The sequence below is a fragment of the Dromiciops gliroides genome, chromosome 1 (genome assembly GCF_019393635.1).
Source record: "Dromiciops gliroides isolate mDroGli1 chromosome 1, mDroGli1.pri, whole genome shotgun sequence".
Taxonomy (NCBI): domain Eukaryota; kingdom Metazoa; phylum Chordata; class Mammalia; order Microbiotheria; family Microbiotheriidae; genus Dromiciops; species Dromiciops gliroides.
Window position 1 is genome coordinate 136,176,185 of NC_057861.1, and position 22,408 is coordinate 136,198,592.

Sequence of the window (22,408 nt, forward strand, 5' to 3'; positions counted from 1 at the left end):
TACTCTAACTTCAGCAATGCAATTCTTCCACTCCCTACTTGATTTTCTATCCCACTTACCACAATGGCAGTTCCAAAACTTCTCCTCTTTACTTAGGTTTCCAATACCACCTACTATCCCACCCTTTCAGCTCAAGACCTTAATTCATACTTTGTACCCAAAAATAATCATTGACATCTGCCACGAGCTTTCTCTTCTCCCCTTCTCCACATCTTTTACCTCTCTGACACCATTCCCTACTCTTTTCTCTTTTACTCCAGTGTCTTTTACACAAGCCAATATTTCTATATAGACTCTTGATCCTATCCTTTAATATCTTACCCAGAAAAATTCCTTGCATTATTATTCATTAATTAAGGGCCTGCCATGTTCCAGGCACTGTGTTAAATGCTTTACAAATATTTCATTTCATCCTTACAAAAATTCTTAGAGGTATCTGAAAATCAACATGTTCAAAAGAACTTATTATCTGTTCTTGAAATCCACCCCTCTTCATAACTTCTCTGTTGATATTAAGGGCACCATAGTCATTCAGGTTTGCAAACATGGGTGTCATTGTAGTCTCTTTATTCTCTCTTACTCCACAAATCCAGTCACCAAATCTTGTCATTTCTATTTCTACAAAACCTCTCAAATATGTCTTCTCTCTAAGCATATAACCATCATCTTGGTTCAGGCCCTCATCAACTCTTGCCTGGAATATTATGAAAGCCTTCTAATTGGATTCCTGCCTCAAGTCTCTTCCCCCTCTAAACCATTCTCCAATCTGCTGCCAAAATACCTTTCCTCAAAGTAGAAGTCTGACCATGTTACCCCCAACACAAATACACATACACATACACACTGAATAATAAACTCTGGTGGTTTTCTCTCTTTTTTTTTTTTTGGTGGTGGTTTTCTCTTACATCTAAGATAGAACATATACTCTTTTATTTAGTATTTCAATTATTGCAAAGCCTGAATCTTTTTCTATCTTATTACATCCTTTCCTTTTATGCATCTTCCATCTCTCTTCCCCTCAGTTTAAAGGTATACTGTCTCCCCTATCTTAATGAGCAAATAAAACATTTCATAGAGTCTCAGACAGTCGTTCAAGCTATCTTTTTTCCTCCTACTTCACTGCCAAGGTTGTAGGAAGAGTAATCTACACGTGGGCCAAAGACATATCATTGAACTTGGAATCACAGGTCAGGATTTAAGTGTTAATCCCAACTCTTCCATTTACTACCAGTCTGACCTTGGGTAAGTCACTTCTCCCCATGGGGTCTCAATTTCTTTATTAGCAAAATGAAGAGGTGCCATAACATCACCTATAAAGTCCTTTTAGCTCCACATCTATGATCCTAACTTATCTTTTTCATCAATCCTTTACTGTTCAACCTCTTGTAATCTGACTTCTATTTTGATTAGTTTGTGGAAATAGATCTTTCTCTCCATGGTCACTATCTCCTTACCACTCAATCCACAAAGTCAACTTTTCTTCTCTCATTTTCCTTGATCTGTCAGTGGCATGTGATAACTGTGGAGCATATCCTCATTCTGGATACCATCTCCTTACTTACATTTTGATACTAAACTTTTATGGTTTTCCTCCTTTCTCTTACTGTTCCTTTTGTCTCTGTGGCTAGTTCTTCATATTCTTTTAATAACTTAACAAAGGTGTCACCCCAAGTTCTTTCCTTGAGCTCTTTCAGTCTCTCAGTAAACTCTCTCCTTAAAGATCTCATCCACTTTAAAAGGTTCAATAATCAACTATATGCAAGTGAAGATGAAATATATACTCTCTAGAGATCTAGTACCCAAATGATATGTTGGCACCTCACACTCAACATGTTCAAAACTTAATTCTTCATCTTTCCCAAAAAGTTTTTCCCTCCCCTTAAATTCTATATTTCTCTCTGTTGGCACCATTCTCTAAGTAACAAAGATTCATAACTTTGAGATCATCTTTGACTGTTATATCTCCCATACCCCACAAATCTAATAAACTCCTAAGTCTTATCAACTCAAGTTCCTCTGTAACCACCTTGGCCTTAAGTCTTGATCTTTTCTCACCTAAACTAACTGGTCTTCTACCTCCAGTGTTTCCTTTACAAATCCATCCTGATCACTGCAGGCTAATCTTCCTGATATAAGGTTCTTCTTAACCTGTAAGTCTCTTAAAAAAAGAAGAAAAATCTTCAGGGGCTCCCCACTGCTTACCAAATAAAGTATAAATTCCTGATCAAGATCACTCAAGGTTCTCCACAATCTGGTTCCAATATATCTTTCCAGCTTCATCACATATTCCAAATTCCAACCAAATAGGACTACTCTCTGAAAAAATATAATTTTAGGATTATATGCTGACTCTCTAAAATGGATTTATTTTTGAGGAAGGATTAAAAAAGCCATGTGCCACAAAGCATCCTTTAAAATTAAAACCAAAATTTCTCATTCATTGACTGTTTTTTTTTTCTGTTTCTGCATTGAATCACCTAAGGGACAAAATAAATGAAACAGAACTCATTACTACTTGTTTGAAACGTTTTAGGGGAAAAAATAAATTTTAAGAAAGGAAGAGCAGATGGATTGACTTTACATACTTTTAGATTAAAACATTCATGAGGTTGGGGACCATATCTTATTTGATCTTTTTATCAATTCTAGTGCCTTGCCTAATGCTCTGCACATAACAGCTATTTAGTAAAAAACTGGTGAATTGAATTTTCTAAATATAAGAAAAAGTTATTTTAATTAGGTGAAAAAGTAGCTGAACAACAATTTTGCAAGAAAAATGATTGCTTGGATTATGGACAGAAACTCAATTAAAGCTATTAACATTCATTCAATAAAAATGAATGCTAGCACTATTAGGCAGATTTAATAGTACTAAGCATTTGCTGATAAATCATAAATGTACATAGAGATTCTCTTTAATAAAACTCTAATCCATAGCCTCTTGATGCTAAGTTAAATGAAACCTTCTTGGATTTCCTAAACTATTTACCGCAGTATAGAGTTTATAGACTTATAAAAGTTTACAATTTGTTTATTACCTTCCTACAAAATCAAAAAGAACATAGGAGCAAAAGTTAAGAGAGAGAATTTTTTTTAAGTCTACATGATCTGTAGCTACCTAAAGAGCAACTTTGAAAACCCCAGAGGACTAAATAACTATATAGATGCCACATAACGTGGCTTTGGGGAGGACAGGTCACATATTGTTTCAAAAAGCCATATTTGTCATTGTGTTACATTTTATTTTTGTTTTGTTAAACATTTGCCAATTACATTTTAATCTAGTTCCCATTTGGAAGTATTGAAGTTGTGTGTCTGACACCTCTGTCTTAGACTAACTCCATTAAAAATAAAGGTTAAGGGGGACAGCTAGGTGGTACAGTGGATAGAGCACTGGCCCTGGAGTCAGGAGTACCTGAGTTCAAATCCAGCCTCAGACACGTAACACTTACTTGCTGTGTGACCCTGGGCAAGTCACTTAACCCCAATTGCCTCACAAAAATAAATAAATAAATAAAGGTTAAGAAAATTTCTTCTATTTAAGAAAGTCTAAACAATCTTATGCTTTCACCTGTCTACCCACAGTACTGAACCAACAGCATTATTTCTGTATTATCAATGTGATAGTGTTCCTGTTCATTTTCCTTTGAAGACTTTATGGCTGTGAAGCTAGACGGTGTTATATATATTGGAAGAAGTGAAGAGGTTGTCAAGGTGGCTTATACTTCCAACTAATATACAAATATGTAATAAGTCAAAGATTAGTCCAGTTATTTTGATACAAAGAAAATAATTAAATTAGGATATCAATGATGAATATTATTTTAAGAGGAGAGGGTAAAAGGGAAATTAAAAAGGCAGAAAACATAATTAACTTTTATTATAAAAACATGTTTTGTTAAAATGTTAAACTTTCATAAAAATTACATTTTAAAAGTTAAAAATCACAAGAAATTTCTCAACGCAAGCTCCATATTTTCAAGGAGATGGTATGTTTCACAGTATCTTGCAATATAACACACTTAATAAATGGTTAATGAATTCAATATCTTGAACGATCCTTACTAATGAATCAGTAAACTGGATAGTATGATAAAGAAACTTAAACATTTGAAAAAGTAACAGTCCTTCAAGAATGAGACATTTTCATCATTTCAAAGCAAAACTCCAGTGATGTAATTTTTTTAAATGTTATCAGTCAGTTCTCCTAGAAAATTTCCAGTGATCTTTCTCACATTTGTCATTAGCACCACAATTATGATACCTTCTATGGTCAGTGAACATTAATATCCTGAAAAAATACAAAAGTAAGCTATAGAAAAGCTTCATATTCATTACAATTCTGACTGGTCCATAAGCTAATTGTTTATGCCCTCATATTTAGAGTATGTAATTATCAACATAATTATATTATTATATGGAGCATTCCTTTCTTTGTCACTTGGAAAAGGCAACTGCCTATTAAATATTCCTATTTTATTAATGCCTTTTAAACAACCCATTCAAAGATTACAAATGCCAGTATGATTGCTTCTCATCTCACAAAAACAGGTTTTTGTATTGAAGTTAATTATAAGACCAGTGGAAATTTTAAAAATGAATTTACAAATATAATATAGACTATATAAAAATTAATTAGAATTCTTTAAAAAATTAAAATAGAAATGAGGCCTGAAAAGGTAATTCTCAATGATGTCATTTACTCATTTTAAAACCCAGGTTCTAAAGCCAGAGTTTTGGCCTCAATTTAGGAAAATAGAATGTATATCTATAGATAATTTAATCTTGGATTACTAGAACTTTATAATATTGGTCAATTTTCCATGATAAGTACTTATTGAATACTAATTGATGATGACTCTTTTACTTATATACAATCAACTAAGTTCTTATTTCACATATTTTAAATGGCTGTTATTTCATAATTTGCAGGATACAAACCGGTGATTGCCTCCCACAGAGAGTGAAGCCCTTAAGAAGTGGTCTTCCTGCCATTAATGAGTATATAAATAACCATAATTGACCTTTCTAACTCATTGTTAAGCAGCCCTAATGCCCATTTCTAAGCCTTCGTGGTTTACCTATACCCACAACAACCCTCCAGCTACTGGTTTATAAATTTCAGAGATGCCATGAGAGTACTTTTACCATTATTCATATGATTTAAATTTCCGTCCTGGAGAGAACTATAGTAAGTAAATATAGGACCCAAGGGTCAAACTATAGATCCAAAATACAATCTCAGAAGTATTGTAATTAGAAGACCTGCAATGAAGACCTATTGAACCATATGATTTGGAGATAGTCTGCTGATGAGTTTAAGGTGCCAGGAAGCTAACACTTTGAAAATAAAATAATTCAAAAATTATAAGCATACCATAAGGGCATGTTGTAGTAGCAAATGTAAACAGGCAGCTGAATTGTGTTTGGGGAGTCTAGAAAGAAACAATCTATAGAGTAAGAAAATTTCAGTGTTCATTCAGCACTATGAAAGAAGAAAGAGAGCCAGAGATACTGAGTTTGGTGGATGTAAATGTTCTGAAAGGAGTATTCTATTACTGGAGAAGGATTAATTTTGTAAGCTCTACTATGGTAGAACCTTATGAAGCTCTTCTCAGGATTATCCAATTTCATCTACTTTGATTCATTCTCCTCAAGCACTGTTCTGAGTCATAATTTATTTTCATTATTTTACCCTACCCACTAAGAAGGGAGTATCTCCTGGAAATTAAGAGTAATGGTTATCTTGCCAACTAAATATCCCATTGTAAATTAATAAATGACCATTACGGTTTGCAAATACATAAGTCTATTATGAGTTTGGCTTAAATTCCCCAGAAATTTAAAAATAAAGTCTCCGAACTCATATGATTGAGAACATACAGTAACAACCCCAATAAGATGCAGTGGGCTTCAATTAGTTCATGTCTGAAATAATCAACCTACTACATAGTAACAATATTATAAGAGCCCCATTAAGAAAAGTCTTGTTATTTCAGAGTTAAGAGAGATGCCTGTTGCTAAATGCCTTCAGAGAAACTTTATGGCTTAAAGTGGTAGAATTATTTATTATGGATAAAACAACTTTCTCTGAACTGGAAATAATCTTTGAAAAATATCGGGATATACAGTCATTATTCAAGGGTTATGCCCAGGGAACAAAGCAAAAGTAATAAATAATTCCAGAAGAAAAACCCAAAACTAAGGAAACTAGCATATACCTACTTGGATAATTAGTTTTTGCAAACAAATACCACTGTATAGTTTAAATGATTAATATACCTAAGACTGTAAATGCTAAAGTTAAAATATATCAAATGTGCTTCATTTGGAGCTAGAGATTTTTTAAAATCTAACAACTATAAAAAATAATTCTATGAATTTTACATACAGAATGTAATTTTTAAATTTTTGATGATTCAAAATTGTCTTTACTGGCTATGAAGACGACATTAGAAATCTATAAAATAACTTCAAAATGTTTGGCATCTTACAACTTTATTTAAAGTTAACAGTTAGAAATATTCAAATAAAATATACCAGATAAGAAGTACTGAAACCTACTTTGCAACCTTCTCGTTGGGCTCTCCCCATGTGGTTGTCTGCGTGGCAAATATGGAGACGGGTGGGGAAGTGGCAATGAAGAGACATCATGTGTCTGAAGCTTATACCAATGAGGCTCATCATCTAATAATGCTGTCTCTAATTCAATTAGAATCTACAGAAGTAACAGACAAAGTGGTTGTTATAAAAGCAAGTAGATATAGTAAACACGTTCTATTAAGCAGTCATATACCTTTTGAAATAATTTCTGAAAGTACCATAGTACTTGAAAAATGATTTTTTAAAATAGAATTTTTCATATATGTTAACAATTCAATTTTGGGAAATTAAAATATCTTTATCAGCTTTAAGTAACTAAGACTTTGTTTCCAATTTCTAATTAGCTTAACTAGAAAAGTTTACAGGACCTTAGCTGCTAACTAATGGTGTGAGAATTTTGCAACCAATTGCAATTAATTAACAATTATAATGAATAAAGGTTTATGTAAAGAAATGATATTTGAAAAAATAGAAACAGAAAGATGAGAAATAGATTTCTTTGCCTTGCAAAAAAAGCCAGAGGGCAAATGAATCATTTGTGTCACATTGATGATTACTGTTCATTACGATGTTTTTAATTCTTCATTGAAAATTCCTTCATTTCCTTTTTGAGGCACCTAGAAAGGTCTGAAAGGTAACATGAAATGACTCCTACAGTGGTGGGAAGCATCAAAGCTACTCTCTCAACTTTTTAATATCTGTCTAGAAACTAGTGTCTATTCTCAGGGAAATATTGGGAATAAACAAAATACTTTTTAGAGCCAGAAAAAATCAATTATTCAATCATTCATTCAAAGCACATTTAATGAGTGCAAAGCATGTGGGATAGAGATCAGTTCTTATATATTTCTATGTTTCCCTCAGTGACTTGGGTATAGTATGTACTCGTTAAATGTAAAGTGACAAAAACTTACACATGTTAACTTTTATTAACATTTAATCCCCCCCAAAAGAAACATTTAACCCTTGTATAATAAGGTAGTTAAATTCTTAAAATTTATTAGAAAACATTTAACCCTTGTATAATAAGTAGGTTAAATTCTGAAAATAGAAAAATACCAAATAGATATTTTCAGGGATATATTATTGGGAATTTGCACTAAATTTGATATATGCCAGAGCACAGAAATGGATGCAGTTTATTAACCAGCTCTATGACTTCCTCAACATAAAAGAGTATACAATTTAATTTACAGCAAACTAAATTGCCTACTACAAAGTTTAATTCTGCTTTATGGTTACATTAGGGACTCGTCTCAGATGGTGCTTTGGGTGGTGAAAAGAATTAAAGGTTTCTGTATAATACCTGAAGCACCAAATAAGGACATTCCTAACTAAGTAATAGCACTATACTAAAAGCATCATAAGAATCACTAAAAGTAATTCTCATTAATTAATCTAATTCTATGTAGTTAAATCAATTAATTGAAGCAAAAACATCAAGGAGATGTTCTTTTAATGTGCATAGCATTGCTTTCAGACTCATCTAAAACTATGACATCTATGTAGGAAAAATACAGACAAATACCACTTTGGTTGCTCTTACAGAGAGCATTAAAGAATCTAAAATGGATATCTCATCATTATCCTTTTTCCATGTGCCCCCCTACCAGCACTCCCTGCTGACCTATACTCCAAAGAATTCACAGAGTCTTTCAGAACAAAGCTCAGGAATCACCTACTGGAGCCTCTCCTTATTTCCTTAGTTATGAGCATTCTATCTCTCCCAAAATGTTGTGTTACTTTACATACACTTGTTGGTTCAAGTCTATCCTTTCATGTAACTATAGGCAACAAATGAGGAGGGGCTGTTTTAACTTTGTCTTTGTATCCTCAGTTCATAGCATAGCATCTTCTTTGTAGCAAGTGCTTAATAAGTGTTTATTTATTTAAATTAAGTTGGCCAGGATACACAAAGCAATCAGCAAATACACAATACTAACATTTTTATTTTCTGAAGATTTCTACTTCTCTCTGAATCTTATTCAACTAATCACCTTGAGGTGAAAACTGATTTCCCATCTTATTTCAACAAGTAATCACTCTACCACTGGTATATTCTGAAATCTCTGCTGTTCCATATATTTGAGTGATTCTATATCATAAGAGGTGTGGGGCTGGTTTTTTTTTTTTTTTGGTTGTTTGTTTTATTTCAAATATCCTTTTATTTTTATTTTATTTTATTTTATTTTATTTTATTTTATTTTATTTTATTTGGTGAGGCAATTGGGGTTAAGTGACTTGCCCAGGGTCACACAGCTAGTAAGTGTTAAGTGTCTGAGGCCGGATCTGAACTCAGGTCCTCCTGACTCTAGGGCCAGTGCTCTATCCACTGCGCCACCTAGCTTCCCCTCAAATATCCTTTTAAATGACTGAAAATATAAAGTTATGGGAGAAAAAAATCCATGAGGTAAAAGTGATATTAACTCAGTAACTCAGTAAAATAATACAATAAAATAAAATAAAATTTACAAAAATATAATGACATAAAACAAATCCAAACCAACATTTTACCCATCAGCATTCTACTTTTTATATCAGCTTAGGAAGCAAATTAAAAATATAGTATTTAACTCTGATATGTTAATGGCTTTGATGACAAACTACAAACAATAGGGGGGAAACCCACCCGCACTTTTTTTTTCATTATAAAAATAATGTACTTTTTCTCAGTTATTTTTAAAAGTTTTAGAATGCTTTTAATGGCCTTTTTGTAACTAAAACTATTCAACAAGTAATTAACAGTTAAGTTCTTAAATAATATCACATACCTCTCCTAAAAATTCACTTTCTTCCTCTCGAACTCGAGCTTGATCCCAGAGAGTAATCTCTAACATCCGTTCTCGAAACTCTCTCCGATGAACTGGAGAGTAAATAAATGTTTGATTCCATTTGGGTTCCAATGTTTTCTTTACAGTTTTAGTTCTTCTTTTATTTTTATCACTATGAAAGATAATAAAAAAGTGTTAGCTTTTACAAATGCTTAAATTGTGTTTTACATAGATAATGTAATTAGATGTAATATAATATAATATAAATTTACATATCTAACATAAAATGTATGAGTGCTGTAATTTGAAGGAACTGTCATCTAACATTTTAGCACACCTGAATTAACCAGTATTAAAAGAATTCTAAACATTTTTAATAAAACTTAAGTAAAATCTGAAATTCTAAATATAATTTTTATGTTTGTGATTTGTCATAGTAAAATTGTATTATTGTTCTAGACTATTTTTATCAAATATACATTTTATATGGTTGGAAAATTTGAATGAAAAAGAATTTTATTTTAAAATTATTTAAAATTCCACTTAATTCAAAATTACTAGAATGTTTCATCTAAAATAATGAGTCTCAATAAAGGAAAATAGTATACCTGAAAAAGGAACCTTGTATAGCACAAAGCTATATTACAAGTTATATTTGGAACTTCCAGTAAAATTAATTCTCTAAACTCTCTAGTGAAGGGGTTCCCACACTAATCCATCAGTCAGCAAACATTTATAAAGCACTTACTATGTGTAAACTAAGAGCTAAGGTTACAAAGGAAGGTAAAAACAACCCTTGCTCTTAAGGAGTTACTGTTGTAATATGGGAGACAACATGCAAACAATTAAGCACATATAAAATATAGAGAGTTGGAGCAGAGACAAATCAATTTAGAGTTGTAGATTATTAGTAGGTTGAGAATGGTGGAAGGTACTGGTGGGATTAGGGATAAAATAGTTGAGAATGCTGACTGACATTGGAATGTCAGTCATCACTACTGGTCAAATGCAGCCAAGGTAGGAAATAACTGCTATGAGAATAAGGAAAGGTCAATGTCTCACTCACTATAATGTATGATCTAAATCCTCAGATAGGCCCTCACTGCTCTTCAACAATCATAAGACTAAAGACTGTTGTTTTTGTGTTTGTTTGTTTTGTTTTTATTTTTAAGGATACTAAGGTTCAAACAAATAAAATGACCTCCCAAAGTCACAGGGTTAGTAGGACAATCAGGATTCACTGGGTCCTCTAACTTTAAAATTAGTAGTCTTTCCATGATTTTACTGCCTTTCTACATTGCTCTATAATTCCCAGTCTCATCCCTCAGAGGGATTGTTCCACACTTTCTCCTCTCTCCTTAAGTCTCCAAAGTCTACGGCCCTTTTCCTTTACAACAATGATCCTTCTGCTTCACTGACAGCAAGGCCATCCAATGACAGTTTCTTCAGCTTCCTTCTCAACAGCATAATCCACCTTCGACTTTGTCTTCTGCTTCAAGGAACAATGTATCCCTGCCCCAACTATTCCTGACCCTTCCAAGACCTTTTTCTGGTAGTTATCCTCTTTCTCTCTCTCTCTCTCTCTCTCTCTCTCTCTCTCTCTCTCTCTCTCTCTCTCTCTCTCTCTCTCTCTCTCTCTCATATCTTCAATATTTGCCTCTCTACCATTTCCTTCTTCCTTTCTTCCTACAAACAGTTACATTCCCACAAACCTAAAAGGCATGCTCTCTTGACCCTCTCCTCTCCTCACCCTTTATGACCAATGAGCTTGAATAGGAACATGTCTCTACATATCTAGGACAAGCTTGGTGATTCAATAGACAGAGTGCTGTGCTTAGAGTCAGAAAGAGATGGGAAGAAATTCAGCCTCAGACACTATATCTTTGTGACCCTGGGTAAGTCACTTAACCTTTGTTTGCTGCAGTTTCCTTATCTGTAAACTGGGTGTGATATTACCTCCCAGGGAGGTTGTGAGGATCAAATGAGATAATAATTCTAAAGCACTTAGTTTAGTAAGAGCTATATAAATGTTAGCTGTTGTTAACAGCTTCTCATCACCCTCTCTTAATTCTTTCCAATTAAGTGTGGCTTGAGGCTCAGTCACTCCATTCATGCCACTTTCTCAGAAGTTACCTGTGTGGCCAGACCAGCAGTCCGCTCCCTCAACTTCAGCTGACATTGTGATACCTGTCTTAGGGGCAAGGGCAGGGAGCTGAAGCCAGGGTCAGAGTGGGAATGGACCCTAGCAAAGTCTAACTAGGCTAGGAGGGAAGAGGGGTATTCTCCCCAGGGGTGATAGAGGGTGCGACCTGAGCATGAGGAGAAAGGGCCCCTGAAGTCAAGGTTTCAGAGACCGAGCATGAGGACTCAGGGTCTGGTGGGAGGGGGACTGAAGGTTTGCTTGAGGGAAAAGGCCTCAGTTGGAAAGACTAAGGAGGGCACAGCATGGCTAGAGGAGTAAAAGCTCAAGTATAAATAAGCCTGCAAACCAAGGGTATGGTGTAAGGTAGGAAGGACCCAAGAATGGCTTGGTCTAAGATAAAGGACCAAGAGAACTAGGGTGGGGAGGGGGGTTGGGGGGGTGGAATAGTAGATAAAGCACCAGCCCTGGATTCAGGAGGACCTGAGTTCAAATTTGACTCAGACACTTAACACTTACTAGCTGTGTGACCCTGGGCAAGTCACTTAATCCTTATTGCCCCAGCAAAAAAAAAAAAAAAAGAAAAGAAAAAAACAATTCTGTGAGGGGAGAAAATGGAGGATGAGGTCTGTCTGGGCATGAAGATTGGGGGTAGGTAATAACGGGGGGAGGAGGGAGAATGGGAGGATCTTGAGGATAAGGTCTGAGCCAGCAGAGAGGAATGGAAGAATGGGATGATGAAGCCTAGGGAGGCTCTGTATGGCAATAAGGACTAATAGCCTGACTGGTATGAGCAGGAGTAGGGGGCCTTAGATGGCACAGACTAGGTTCCTGGTATGATTAAAGTAGGCTGGGCACAGGCTGAGGAAGAGTTCTACGGTGAGATCTAAGGAGCCTATTTGGCACAGCCCCTGAAGGGTAAAGAAGGCTTCAGGGCCTGGTGTGACCATCAGGAAAGCATTTAAACTAGAAGTTCCCGGAAAGACGGAGACTGAGCTCGGAGGGCTGGCATGAGTGCGGGGTGAAGGACTAAGGGAACGGCCTGAGAACAAAGTGAGAACCCAATGTCTGAGGAGACACATTTGGGAAGGCCACATTCCCTAGCAAAGGTGGAAAGGCCAAATGCCTTGTAGGGATGTGGGCCAAGGCGTCAAGGCCCTGGAGGACAAATGCTGAGGCTTCACGTGATCTACCCATGGGGACTGAAGGCGTGGTCTGCACATGCTCAAAAGGAGCTTGCCAAGGGAGGGGTGAGGGTGAGGAAGTCGCTCAGGAGGAGTTAGCATCCTCCCCATCTACCTCCTCCCCACAATATGGAGTTGAATAAGGCAAGCCTCTGAACCAACCCCCTGCCCCGCCCCAAAAAAAGTCTTTTTTTTTTTCAAAAGCTACTAGGTATTTTCCTGTCTAGGATAGGAAGGGTGGGCAGAAGGGGCGGGCCTCTTCCTCTTAGCCCACTGCATCAACCAGTTCAGACTGGCTGCCCCCTAGTGGCTATAATTAGATAGGTGGAGTGGGTGGAGTGATTTGCACTGTGCTAAAAGCTATCCAAGCCCCCTACCAGATACCTCCCTTCCACCTGGCTTTACAATTTGTATTATTAAACGGCCAGTGGAGACAGCAGTATTGGGACTGGGGAAGGAAAAGAAAGGAAGAAGGCTGGGATAACTTATTTCCGTATGATATTTGGGAAATGTTTATCAGATTAAACAATTGATGAAATGGAAGCACAGATTCCTGATTAGATGGGAGACAGCTAAATAGGTAAGCCTCAAGGGGAATGAGCATGCCAATGATAAGCCATAGAAAACTGGTCAACCATGAAGGTGCCAGGACTAGAAAGTAGGTCCAAGGTAATTTAGGATAAATTGACTGTAGACTTACAGCCTTCCTGTATCCCTAGAAACTTTAAATTACCAAATAGTGGCCAGTCTGCAGGGGAAGAGGTCGTTTTTTACCCCAGTGCAATCATAGGTTTCGATTAAAAATAGTTCATTCAGAGTTAATCAAGATTTTATCTACTAATTTTCCTAAAGAAACCCACCCCTTTTACAAACTTCCCTTCTTCTATTGAGTGTACCACCATCCTCACCAAAATCACCAATCTCCCCTTGTTTCCCTGGCAACCATTTTAGTTCAGATATTCATTTTATTTCACATTGACTATTATACTAGCTTCCTCAAGATCTGACCATGCCCTGAATACCTAGAGTTTCCTACTGTGACTCCCTCAATCCTGATGTTCTGGGTAATATCATTAAAACTTATATGTCCCACTTACTCAGGGGCCTGGCTAGTTAATTGGATAAAATGAAAAACTGTGCATCTCAGTTTGAACTAGATGGCCTCTAACTTCCACTTCTAATTCTATGATCCTGTGACTGGATCACACAATCAAGTAATTTTTAAAGCAGATGGGGGCCTTATAGATAAACCCCATCATTTTACAGACAAGAAAACTGAGGACTAAAGAGGTTTTGACTTGCTTCAGGTCATACAGGGAAGGGCAGAGCTATATACACCCTTAAGAGAATTTTAAAACTAGAAGGAAATGACCATTAATAACAGTTAGTCTATAACCCCCATATTTTGTGAATGGATTAAATAGCAGAGAGGTTAAGTGACTTGCATAAGGTCACATAGCTAGTGAGGGGCACAGATAGGGCAATGAAATCCTTGTCTAGTACTCTTTACATTACACCATAAAGCCTCCCTAATTTGTTTTAATATGTGTAATTTAAGATTCTAAATGTGGATTCTAATCTGTTCCCCCAGTTTTTGGGGGAAACTGACTTAAATCACTGATAAAACGAGTTTAGGTTTTTAAGGGTTTATTGAAAAATAGAAAGAAAAAGATTGAGAACAGAATTCCAACAGCCTGGCATTCCTATCTTTCCTCAAATTTCCTGCCATCCTCTGCCGCCACCACCACCATCAAGTCAGGAACCCAAAAGAGTGAGAGCTCTCTGCGCAGGCCCTCTTTCCTCCTTCCTGTCTCCTCCCAGAAAATAGGAGGCTCCTCAAGTTGATTGGCTGGTAGCCTTGAGAGACAGCATCCATGAGCAAATGTCACTTCCTGACGCCAAGGAAAAGCCACATGGCCTTGCCCTCTGAGGCATTTTCCTCATGGCGGAGCTTTCCCACAGCAAGTCTCCAGTAGGTGGCATCATTCCAATCATTACAAATATTAATGAGTAGTGAAGTACGATCTTTCCCCACCCCCGTAACACACTTACATTTAAACTGGGACCTTCAATGAGTAAATGAAAAAGTGTTTAATAAGTGCTAACTGGTTCCTAGCCCTGTACCTTAGTACAAAAGAATGTGTTCTGAGTTTCCAAAGGGGAAATTCATCCTATTAGATAGTCCCTTTTCTTAAGTCAGGGAGTTTTATTGTCCATCTTTCTCTGTCCATAGTACCTAACATAGTATCTTCTTCAAAGTAAGCACTTAATAAATGCCAAATTAATTTGAAAAGTCAGTTTAAGAAATATGTGAGGCTCTGAGTCAAATCCAAATAGAAATTACAGTAATCAAAAGGAGAAGGGAAAGATGTGGTATATGGGGTACTCATATGTGAGTTTAGGGAAGTAGTATGGTACAGGGAAAAGGATGACAGAAATAGTGTCAGGGGATCATGGTCCAAAACTCAACCCTGGTTTGAATCTGAGCCCTGCTGCCTGCTCCTTGTTACCTGCATGACATTGGGCAAGTTACTTTCTTTACTGCCTTGGGCAGTAAATATAATATAAGAAAAGGGAGGGTGGGGCAGACTCTGTGATCTCTAAGATCCCTTCCAACTATAGTACTAGGATCCTAGGATTTAAAAAAGAAAACATATAAACAGTGATATAATCTTAGGGTAGTAGATTGTGGGCTTTCCTTGTGCCTTCTGGGTCCTGTATAAAATCATCAAGTTAACTAGAATGGGAGGCTTTTCCAGAAATTAGAAGGTGTGGCTTTCCTACAGATCCTATAGAAGGAATTGCCTGAGGGTGATGGAGAGGCCTCAGCTTGGTTTTGACTTTCTGCTTTTGACTAGAGAAGGACCTTTCAGCTTCAAAGGGTCTATAGGAAGTTGGATTCCCCATCAGTACTCTAAATGGCATCCTTAGACCAGGTAGCAGCAATATTTGACTCAAGAGCCAAGGGCAAACCGTACACAGATTCACCCTTTTAAGGAGAACTTTCTGAGTACCCCACAAATGATAGAAAGGACCTCTAGCCACCAGAAGATAAGAGTTTGCGACACATGCTCTTGAAGCTCGAGTTTTCTTTCCCCTAGAATATGTATGTACTTGTGGGAAACTTTTAGGGGACGATTTTTTTATAACAACTATGTTTACTGTAATACCTTAGTAAATATCCCTCTAAAAAGTTCCTTAAATGTGGCTGACTAGGGGCAGCTAGGTGGTGCAGTGGATAGAGCATCGACCCTGGAGTCAGGAGTACCTGAGTTCAAATCTGGCCTCAGACACTTGATACCTATTAGCTGTATGATCCTGGGCAAATCACTTAACCCAAATTGCCTCACCAAAAAAAAAAAAAATGTGGCTGACTAAATGATTTTCAACTGATAATCTTGGGGGGAAGTCCACAGGCTAAATCTACTGCCATTAGATCACTAATAATCCCTTAGAAGTACCCCTAGAAGGAAGAGATGTAGTCAAGCTTTGGGTAACACAATTTATCAGTGCGAATAGGAGTTGGGATAAGGATTCTTCAGAGCTTACAGGAGCTACCCTGGTTCCCATTAGAGGTACTCCATCCATAGCCAAGAGTCTGTCATTGTTCTATTTTAAGCCATGGTCACAAACTCCAAATACAATTCTCACACCTCATCATATTCAGCTGTTCACTTCTAAATTCATGCATTGGAGAGGGAACTGGATTAGATGATCACTGTGATCTTTTCCAACTGTGCAATTTTATTATTCTAGATGAGCTATCCTTACTGAGCTGTGCTTCTCTGTAGAGTGTAATAAAGTAGGGACCTTAGCCTTCTTTCTTCCTAAATTCTCTTGGAACATCTCTCCTGTTGAATCACTTACAGAAGTAAAATCAGAATCTCTCTGTCTCTCCCTCTGGCACACACACACACACACACACACATACACACACACACACACACACACACACACACACACACACACACACACACACACAGAGCCATCTAGGAACCTTTTGTCTTGGTCTTCCCTTCAGAAATCCATTAGAATCTGTTTCTCACTTATTTCTTTGGCACCTACCTGAAACCACAGAATAATGCCTGTGAAATCTGCATGCTAAAGGCTTTGAATAAATAAATGCTTAATATATGTAGTATAAGCAGCATGCGTATAGACTGAGTATTTAAAAAGAAGGGTCATGAAGAATTTAACTGAATTCATGAATATATAACTAGCTCACAAGAAGGAATGAAGCATAGTCAAGGTATATACTTAAGCTTTTGAGATCAACATTAACCATCACGTTCTCTCAATAAAGTATTTGTTGGTCCACTGTCAGTGGAAAGACCACTTATGTGATCCGGTATAGCTTTTGTTTTTTATACATATTAAAAGTGAATAGTTCCTCTGGAAAATTATTCATAAGAAGGTATTTGGATGAAAATTCAACACAAATGTTGTTTTGGGGATATTATATGGTTACAGATTTTATAATACCACAATCTCTGAAGGGGTAAAAGCTGTGAAAAATGAAGGCAATATAGAGATGCTTGGTGATTATAAGTAGGTTGTAGCATAAGGGGATCATTTAGGAAATTTATTACTAGAAAAGGAGGTGAACCCTCAGATAGATCGATGGCTCAATCAAAGAATAATAGCTGGACAGAAAAAATGCTACAATGATACCAATGAAATGTAAGAAGTCATTGAAAAAATGTCTCCAGTTCATTAGGAATAGCATACACAAGAATAATGATATCCACCTGCTAGCATTCATATAGTGCTTTATGTAACGATTGGAGTGACGCCACCTGCTGGAGAGTTACTATAGGAAAGCTCCACCATGAGGAGAAGGCATCTGAGGGCAAACCATGCGGCTTTCCTTGGTGTCAGGAAGTGACATTTGTTCATGGGTACTATCAATCAAGGCTACCAGCCAATTAGCTTGGAGATGTGTGTGCATGTGGATGGGATGTTCCCAGTTTCACAGGAGGCTTGTGGGATGAAGAAGGGGTGGTTCACGCTCTTTTTTCAGGACTTTTGTGGAAAGTGGAGCTAAAATGCCTGCTCCCTTTGATAGATAAATGAATCTAGGCCTCTTTCTTTCTTCACCAAATTCTTATTCTCCTTAATAAATGCTTAAAAGTCTAACTCTTGCTAAAGCTCATAATTTATTGGCGACCACTCATTAGATATTTTAGACAGACTAGCTAGAATTTTAGCCCCTTACATTTAGATTTTTAAGGCACTTTACAAATATTACCTCATTTGATCCTCATAACCACCCTAGGAGGAAGATGCTATTATTGTTCCAATGGTAAAGATGAGCAACCTGAGATAGACAGATTAACTTGCACAGAGCCATATAGTTAGTAAATGGCTGAGGCTATATTTGAACTCAAGTCTCCCTAACTCCCAAGTTCAAGACACTATTCAAGTTCAAATAACAGGCATGGACAAGTACCACTTTCAGTGATGGATGCAATATTCACATAAGTGGGATCATAAATCATTGAAAAACAAATATTTTAAGCTATTGTTATTTCAGCTTCTGTTCCTGTTGCCTATTACTCAATAGCTAATTAAACATAATATCTCTTGCTGCAATATACTTAATATTTAGTACAGACTAGCAAAGTAAGATTGAAAAATTATGTTACTAAACACTTCCTTCAGATTAAACAATAATTAGATTATTTTTGTCATTTATACATCAATAAAATCACAATCACAATAGCTTAAAATTATATAATGCTTCACAAACAATTCTTTCACAATAATCCTGAGAGATAGGTCATACAAATATTATTATCATTACTCTTTTACAGATGGCTAAGAGGCCATGTAACTTGACAGACTTGAAACAAGGTCTACTAAATCCGATTCCATTACTCCTTCCACTATACCAACAGTCATTTTCCAATTTATCCATGTATCATGGATAGTGTTTCACACTGTGAAATTTATAAGCTAGGTGAGATAGCTACAGTATCCACAAGGAATTTAGCCCTAACTGGATAACTTGACTACATGACACTGTGAAAATACAAGGTGAATATGCAGCCTCATGTCATATAACAGAAATCAGGAATGAGGATCTAGGTAATACTATGCTAATACTAATAATAGTATTAGCTTTCAAAGACTTGTAACATGTTCAAGGTATGAATTAGGCACTAGAACCTACCCAGTTTGAATGACTATATATATATATATATATATATATAAATACACACACACACACACACACACACACACATATATATATGTGTGTGTGTGTGTATATGAGGCAATTGGGGTTAGGTGACTTGCCCAGGGTCACACAGCTAGTAAGTGTCAAGGATCTGAGGTCGGATTTGAACTCAGGTCCTCCCAACTCTATCCAGTACTCTATCCATTGTGCTTAAATGGTTAAATATGTTACTACTGGCTTTTGGGTGACATGATAAATGCAAATAGACCATCACTGAGAAAAGGTATAGTTCTTATCACCTGCCAGATTCCTCACTAATATATGGATTGCTATTGATCCAGGCATGTCTTCATGGGGAATGGGAAGGAGGGGACTATAAAGTTGTACTGATTAATGCATTATATATTATTAAGTGGTTATATTTATACTTATTATCTAAGAGAACCGGGTTGATGTTTGTTTTCTTTTTTTGTTGCTATTGGGTTTGTTTGTGTGTATGTGTTTGTGTGTGTATTTGTGTATGCCATTTGCCATGTTAATTTAATCTCATCAAATTCTAACCCTGACCAGTGTATGCCTGGGCTGGAACACTAGACAAAAAAGGAAGGATATAAGTTATTGAATCATGGGAATAGCCAGTTCAATATCGTTTCATTGTTTTCTCAATCATTTGAAATATTTTGCTGCTAAAAGTCCTAGGGATAATAATTGTGTTTTCCAACATGTAAAATGTTAGTATATTCCATGGGCTATAAAATATTTTAAAGTTTAAATTTAAAATATATGTAATCAACAGAAAAAAAAAGTTCTTTATTGGTACACACCTATGACTTCTCCTGGATCACATACTCATTATTTGTCAGAATGAGGACTTGAACTTAGGTCTTTTTGACTCAAGGGAGTCAGCTCTACTTTGCTTTTTAAATTAAGGTTTAAAATCTTTCCTATATAACATCTATAAATAAAAAGGTAATCATGAACTAGATGCAACAATTTGACAATTAGCACTTAAGCATTGTTCTTTCTTTCTTTCTTTTGGGTTTTTTTGTTTATTTGTTTGTGGGGTTTTTTTTGGAGGGGCAGTGAGGGTTAAGTGACTTGCCCAGGGTAACACACTTAGTAAGTGTCAAGTTTCTGAGGCTGGATTTGAACTCAGATCCTCCTGAAACCAGGGTCAGTGCTTCATCTACTGCGCCACCTAGATGCCCCTTTAAGCATAATTTTTTTTAATGTGAAGTTAATATTAACTCTAGAAAATAAAGAATGAGTAGCATACTGAAGAAGGTGGTCCTAGGACCAGTGTTAACATTTTCTTTAGTAATCTGATGGTATAACATTAGGGTTCTTAATTATCTTTGCCATTAATCTTTTTGGCAGTCTGATGAAACTTATGTTTTCACCTCAGATTAGTGTTTTTTAAAGTATAAAATAAATTATAAAGGATTATAAGGCAAACCACTTATACTGAAATACAATTATCATTTCTTTTAAAAGAAAAGAAGTTCATGGATCTGTGTTTAAGATCATCTGGTATAGGGTAATGCTTATTAAGAGGACCACAGGAATAATATAATAAACGTTTTTTTATTCATTTATTCATGTAAGAGCAAAGGAAGTCATGTGGTAAAAGAGTAGAGAGAGTTCACTACAAGCGTTGTAAATTTCCCTACTGAATTATGATTCTGTGTTTGGTTTACTACATGAGACCATTTATGGTCCCCATGGCTTCTGGTACCTCTTCTGTACATACAGAATTGTGCTCATATATGTATTTTGTGTATATATGTATGTGTGTACACATTGTCTCTCCTAATATTCTAATTTCTTGAATGCAGGAATTGCTTAATTTTTGTCTTTTGTATCCCCAGTGCCTAGTACAATTGCTTTGAACAGAGTAGGCACTTAATTAACATTCTCTGCCTTAGTTTTCTCATTTATAAAAGAGATGATTAGACTCAAGTCATGTCAGTTCCCTTTCAATTCTAAATCTATGATCCTTTGAATTCTTATCTTTTTTTTTTAAGTGAGGCAATTGGGGTTAAGTGACTTGCCCAGGGTCACACAGCCAGTAAGTGTTAAGTGTCTGAGGCCGGCTTTGAACTCAGGTACTCCTGACTCCAGGGCCGGTGCTCTATCCACTGTGCCACCTAGCTGCCCCCACAAGTCCAACTTCTAATGTGTACCAGCTGTGCAATACTGAGGAAGTTATTTTAGCTATCAGAGCCTTGGTCTTTATCTAGTCTACAAAGTTATAGAGGGGCTGCAGACTGTGTTCATGGAGAGAGTTCATAATGATGATAAAATCACAGTTCATATTGATAATGGAATTATGTATATTTTTAAAATAATTTTTGGCTGCCCCAAATTATTTAAATATTCTACACCAAAATAGGCTATTTGTGCTATCTTAACAAACACAAAAGACAGCCTTTGGAACATTTTAAAAAATTATATGTCCAGTGGGCTACCAATAAGTACTAAAGAAGTACAGGAAGATCTCCTGTATTTTGGGTAGCTCCTTTATGCCCTGTGTGATTACCTGGGCAAGAATCATACAGTATGAGAAAGCGTCAATGTGTTTCAGTTCACACTGGCAGTGGGAGTCTATATATCCATGTAGCCACAGATCTATTAAAGTATTGAATATATCTAATGAATATTTAATAACAGCAATTTCTAATCAATTGAACATCATTTATATAATTTCATAATGTAATTGTGATATCACTTTCATGTGGAAATTTGGACATGATTAATATTTAGAAACATAAAAAATTCTGATTTTTTAAACCCATTTGTGTTTTAATATTCTTGACATGTTTTCAGAAATATTGATTTTTCTGTTGTTCTTACCTTCTGTCTGGAAGAAAATAAATTTTAACGTAAGGATTCCGTGGTCTCCCATCTTCCCTGGAGGGGAGATCCTTTGCTCCCAAAATTGTAACTATCAGCTGATGACCAACTTTGTCATACCATAGTTTTATCTGAAAAGGAAAAAAAAACATTAATCCATCCTTATTTCTAATGGGATGGCATAATGTTTATAACCCCACCCACTAAGTTTATCTTTCCCCCTTCACCAACTTATTTTTGGATTAGCACAGAATTCAAATTTTACTATTCCATTTAGCAAATTATGTTGAAAAAAATGAAAGGATATGCTATAATAACTTCAATGTAATCAAATTGTCAATTCAGATATATCAAACAGCATACTTTATTTTGAAGTTAATGCAAATTACTTAGAATTTTATTGTAGAATACATTTAGAATTCTGTTTAAACACTTTTTTTGTATAATGTAAAAAATTATTTTACCACAACCAAAGGTAAATTTTATCTAAATTGTGCCATTTCTCATAGCTCAGAGGTAGCAAAAAGGATTTTTCTGCACTCTACATTGGATACCTGTGCACATAGTTCAAAAGGAATTTTTAGAAGAATTTAGAGTTATTACATAGAAGACAATTCCAAGATTTAAAGGAAGGCTAAGTAGCAATCTTGTGCAATTAATGCTCTTATTTTATCAGACC

General features: G+C 35.9%; 1 protein-coding gene across 42 annotated transcripts in view; it reads right to left on the minus strand.

The window, feature by feature from the left end:
• Positions 1 to 22,408, minus strand: part of RIMS2 (regulating synaptic membrane exocytosis 2) — an 821,964-nt gene that overhangs the window by 360,957 nt on the left and 438,599 nt on the right. For all 42 annotated transcript variants that reach the window (XM_043983649.1, XM_043983450.1, XM_043983385.1 and 39 more), the window contains 3 exons: positions 21,730 to 21,860; positions 9,375 to 9,546; positions 6,565 to 6,718 (listed from right to left, as the gene is read on the minus strand). In XM_043983649.1, the coding sequence (XP_043839584.1) occupies positions 6,565 to 6,718; positions 9,375 to 9,546; positions 21,730 to 21,860 (457 nt within the window). The remainder of the gene's footprint in view (positions 1 to 6,564; positions 6,719 to 9,374; positions 9,547 to 21,729; positions 21,861 to 22,408) is intronic.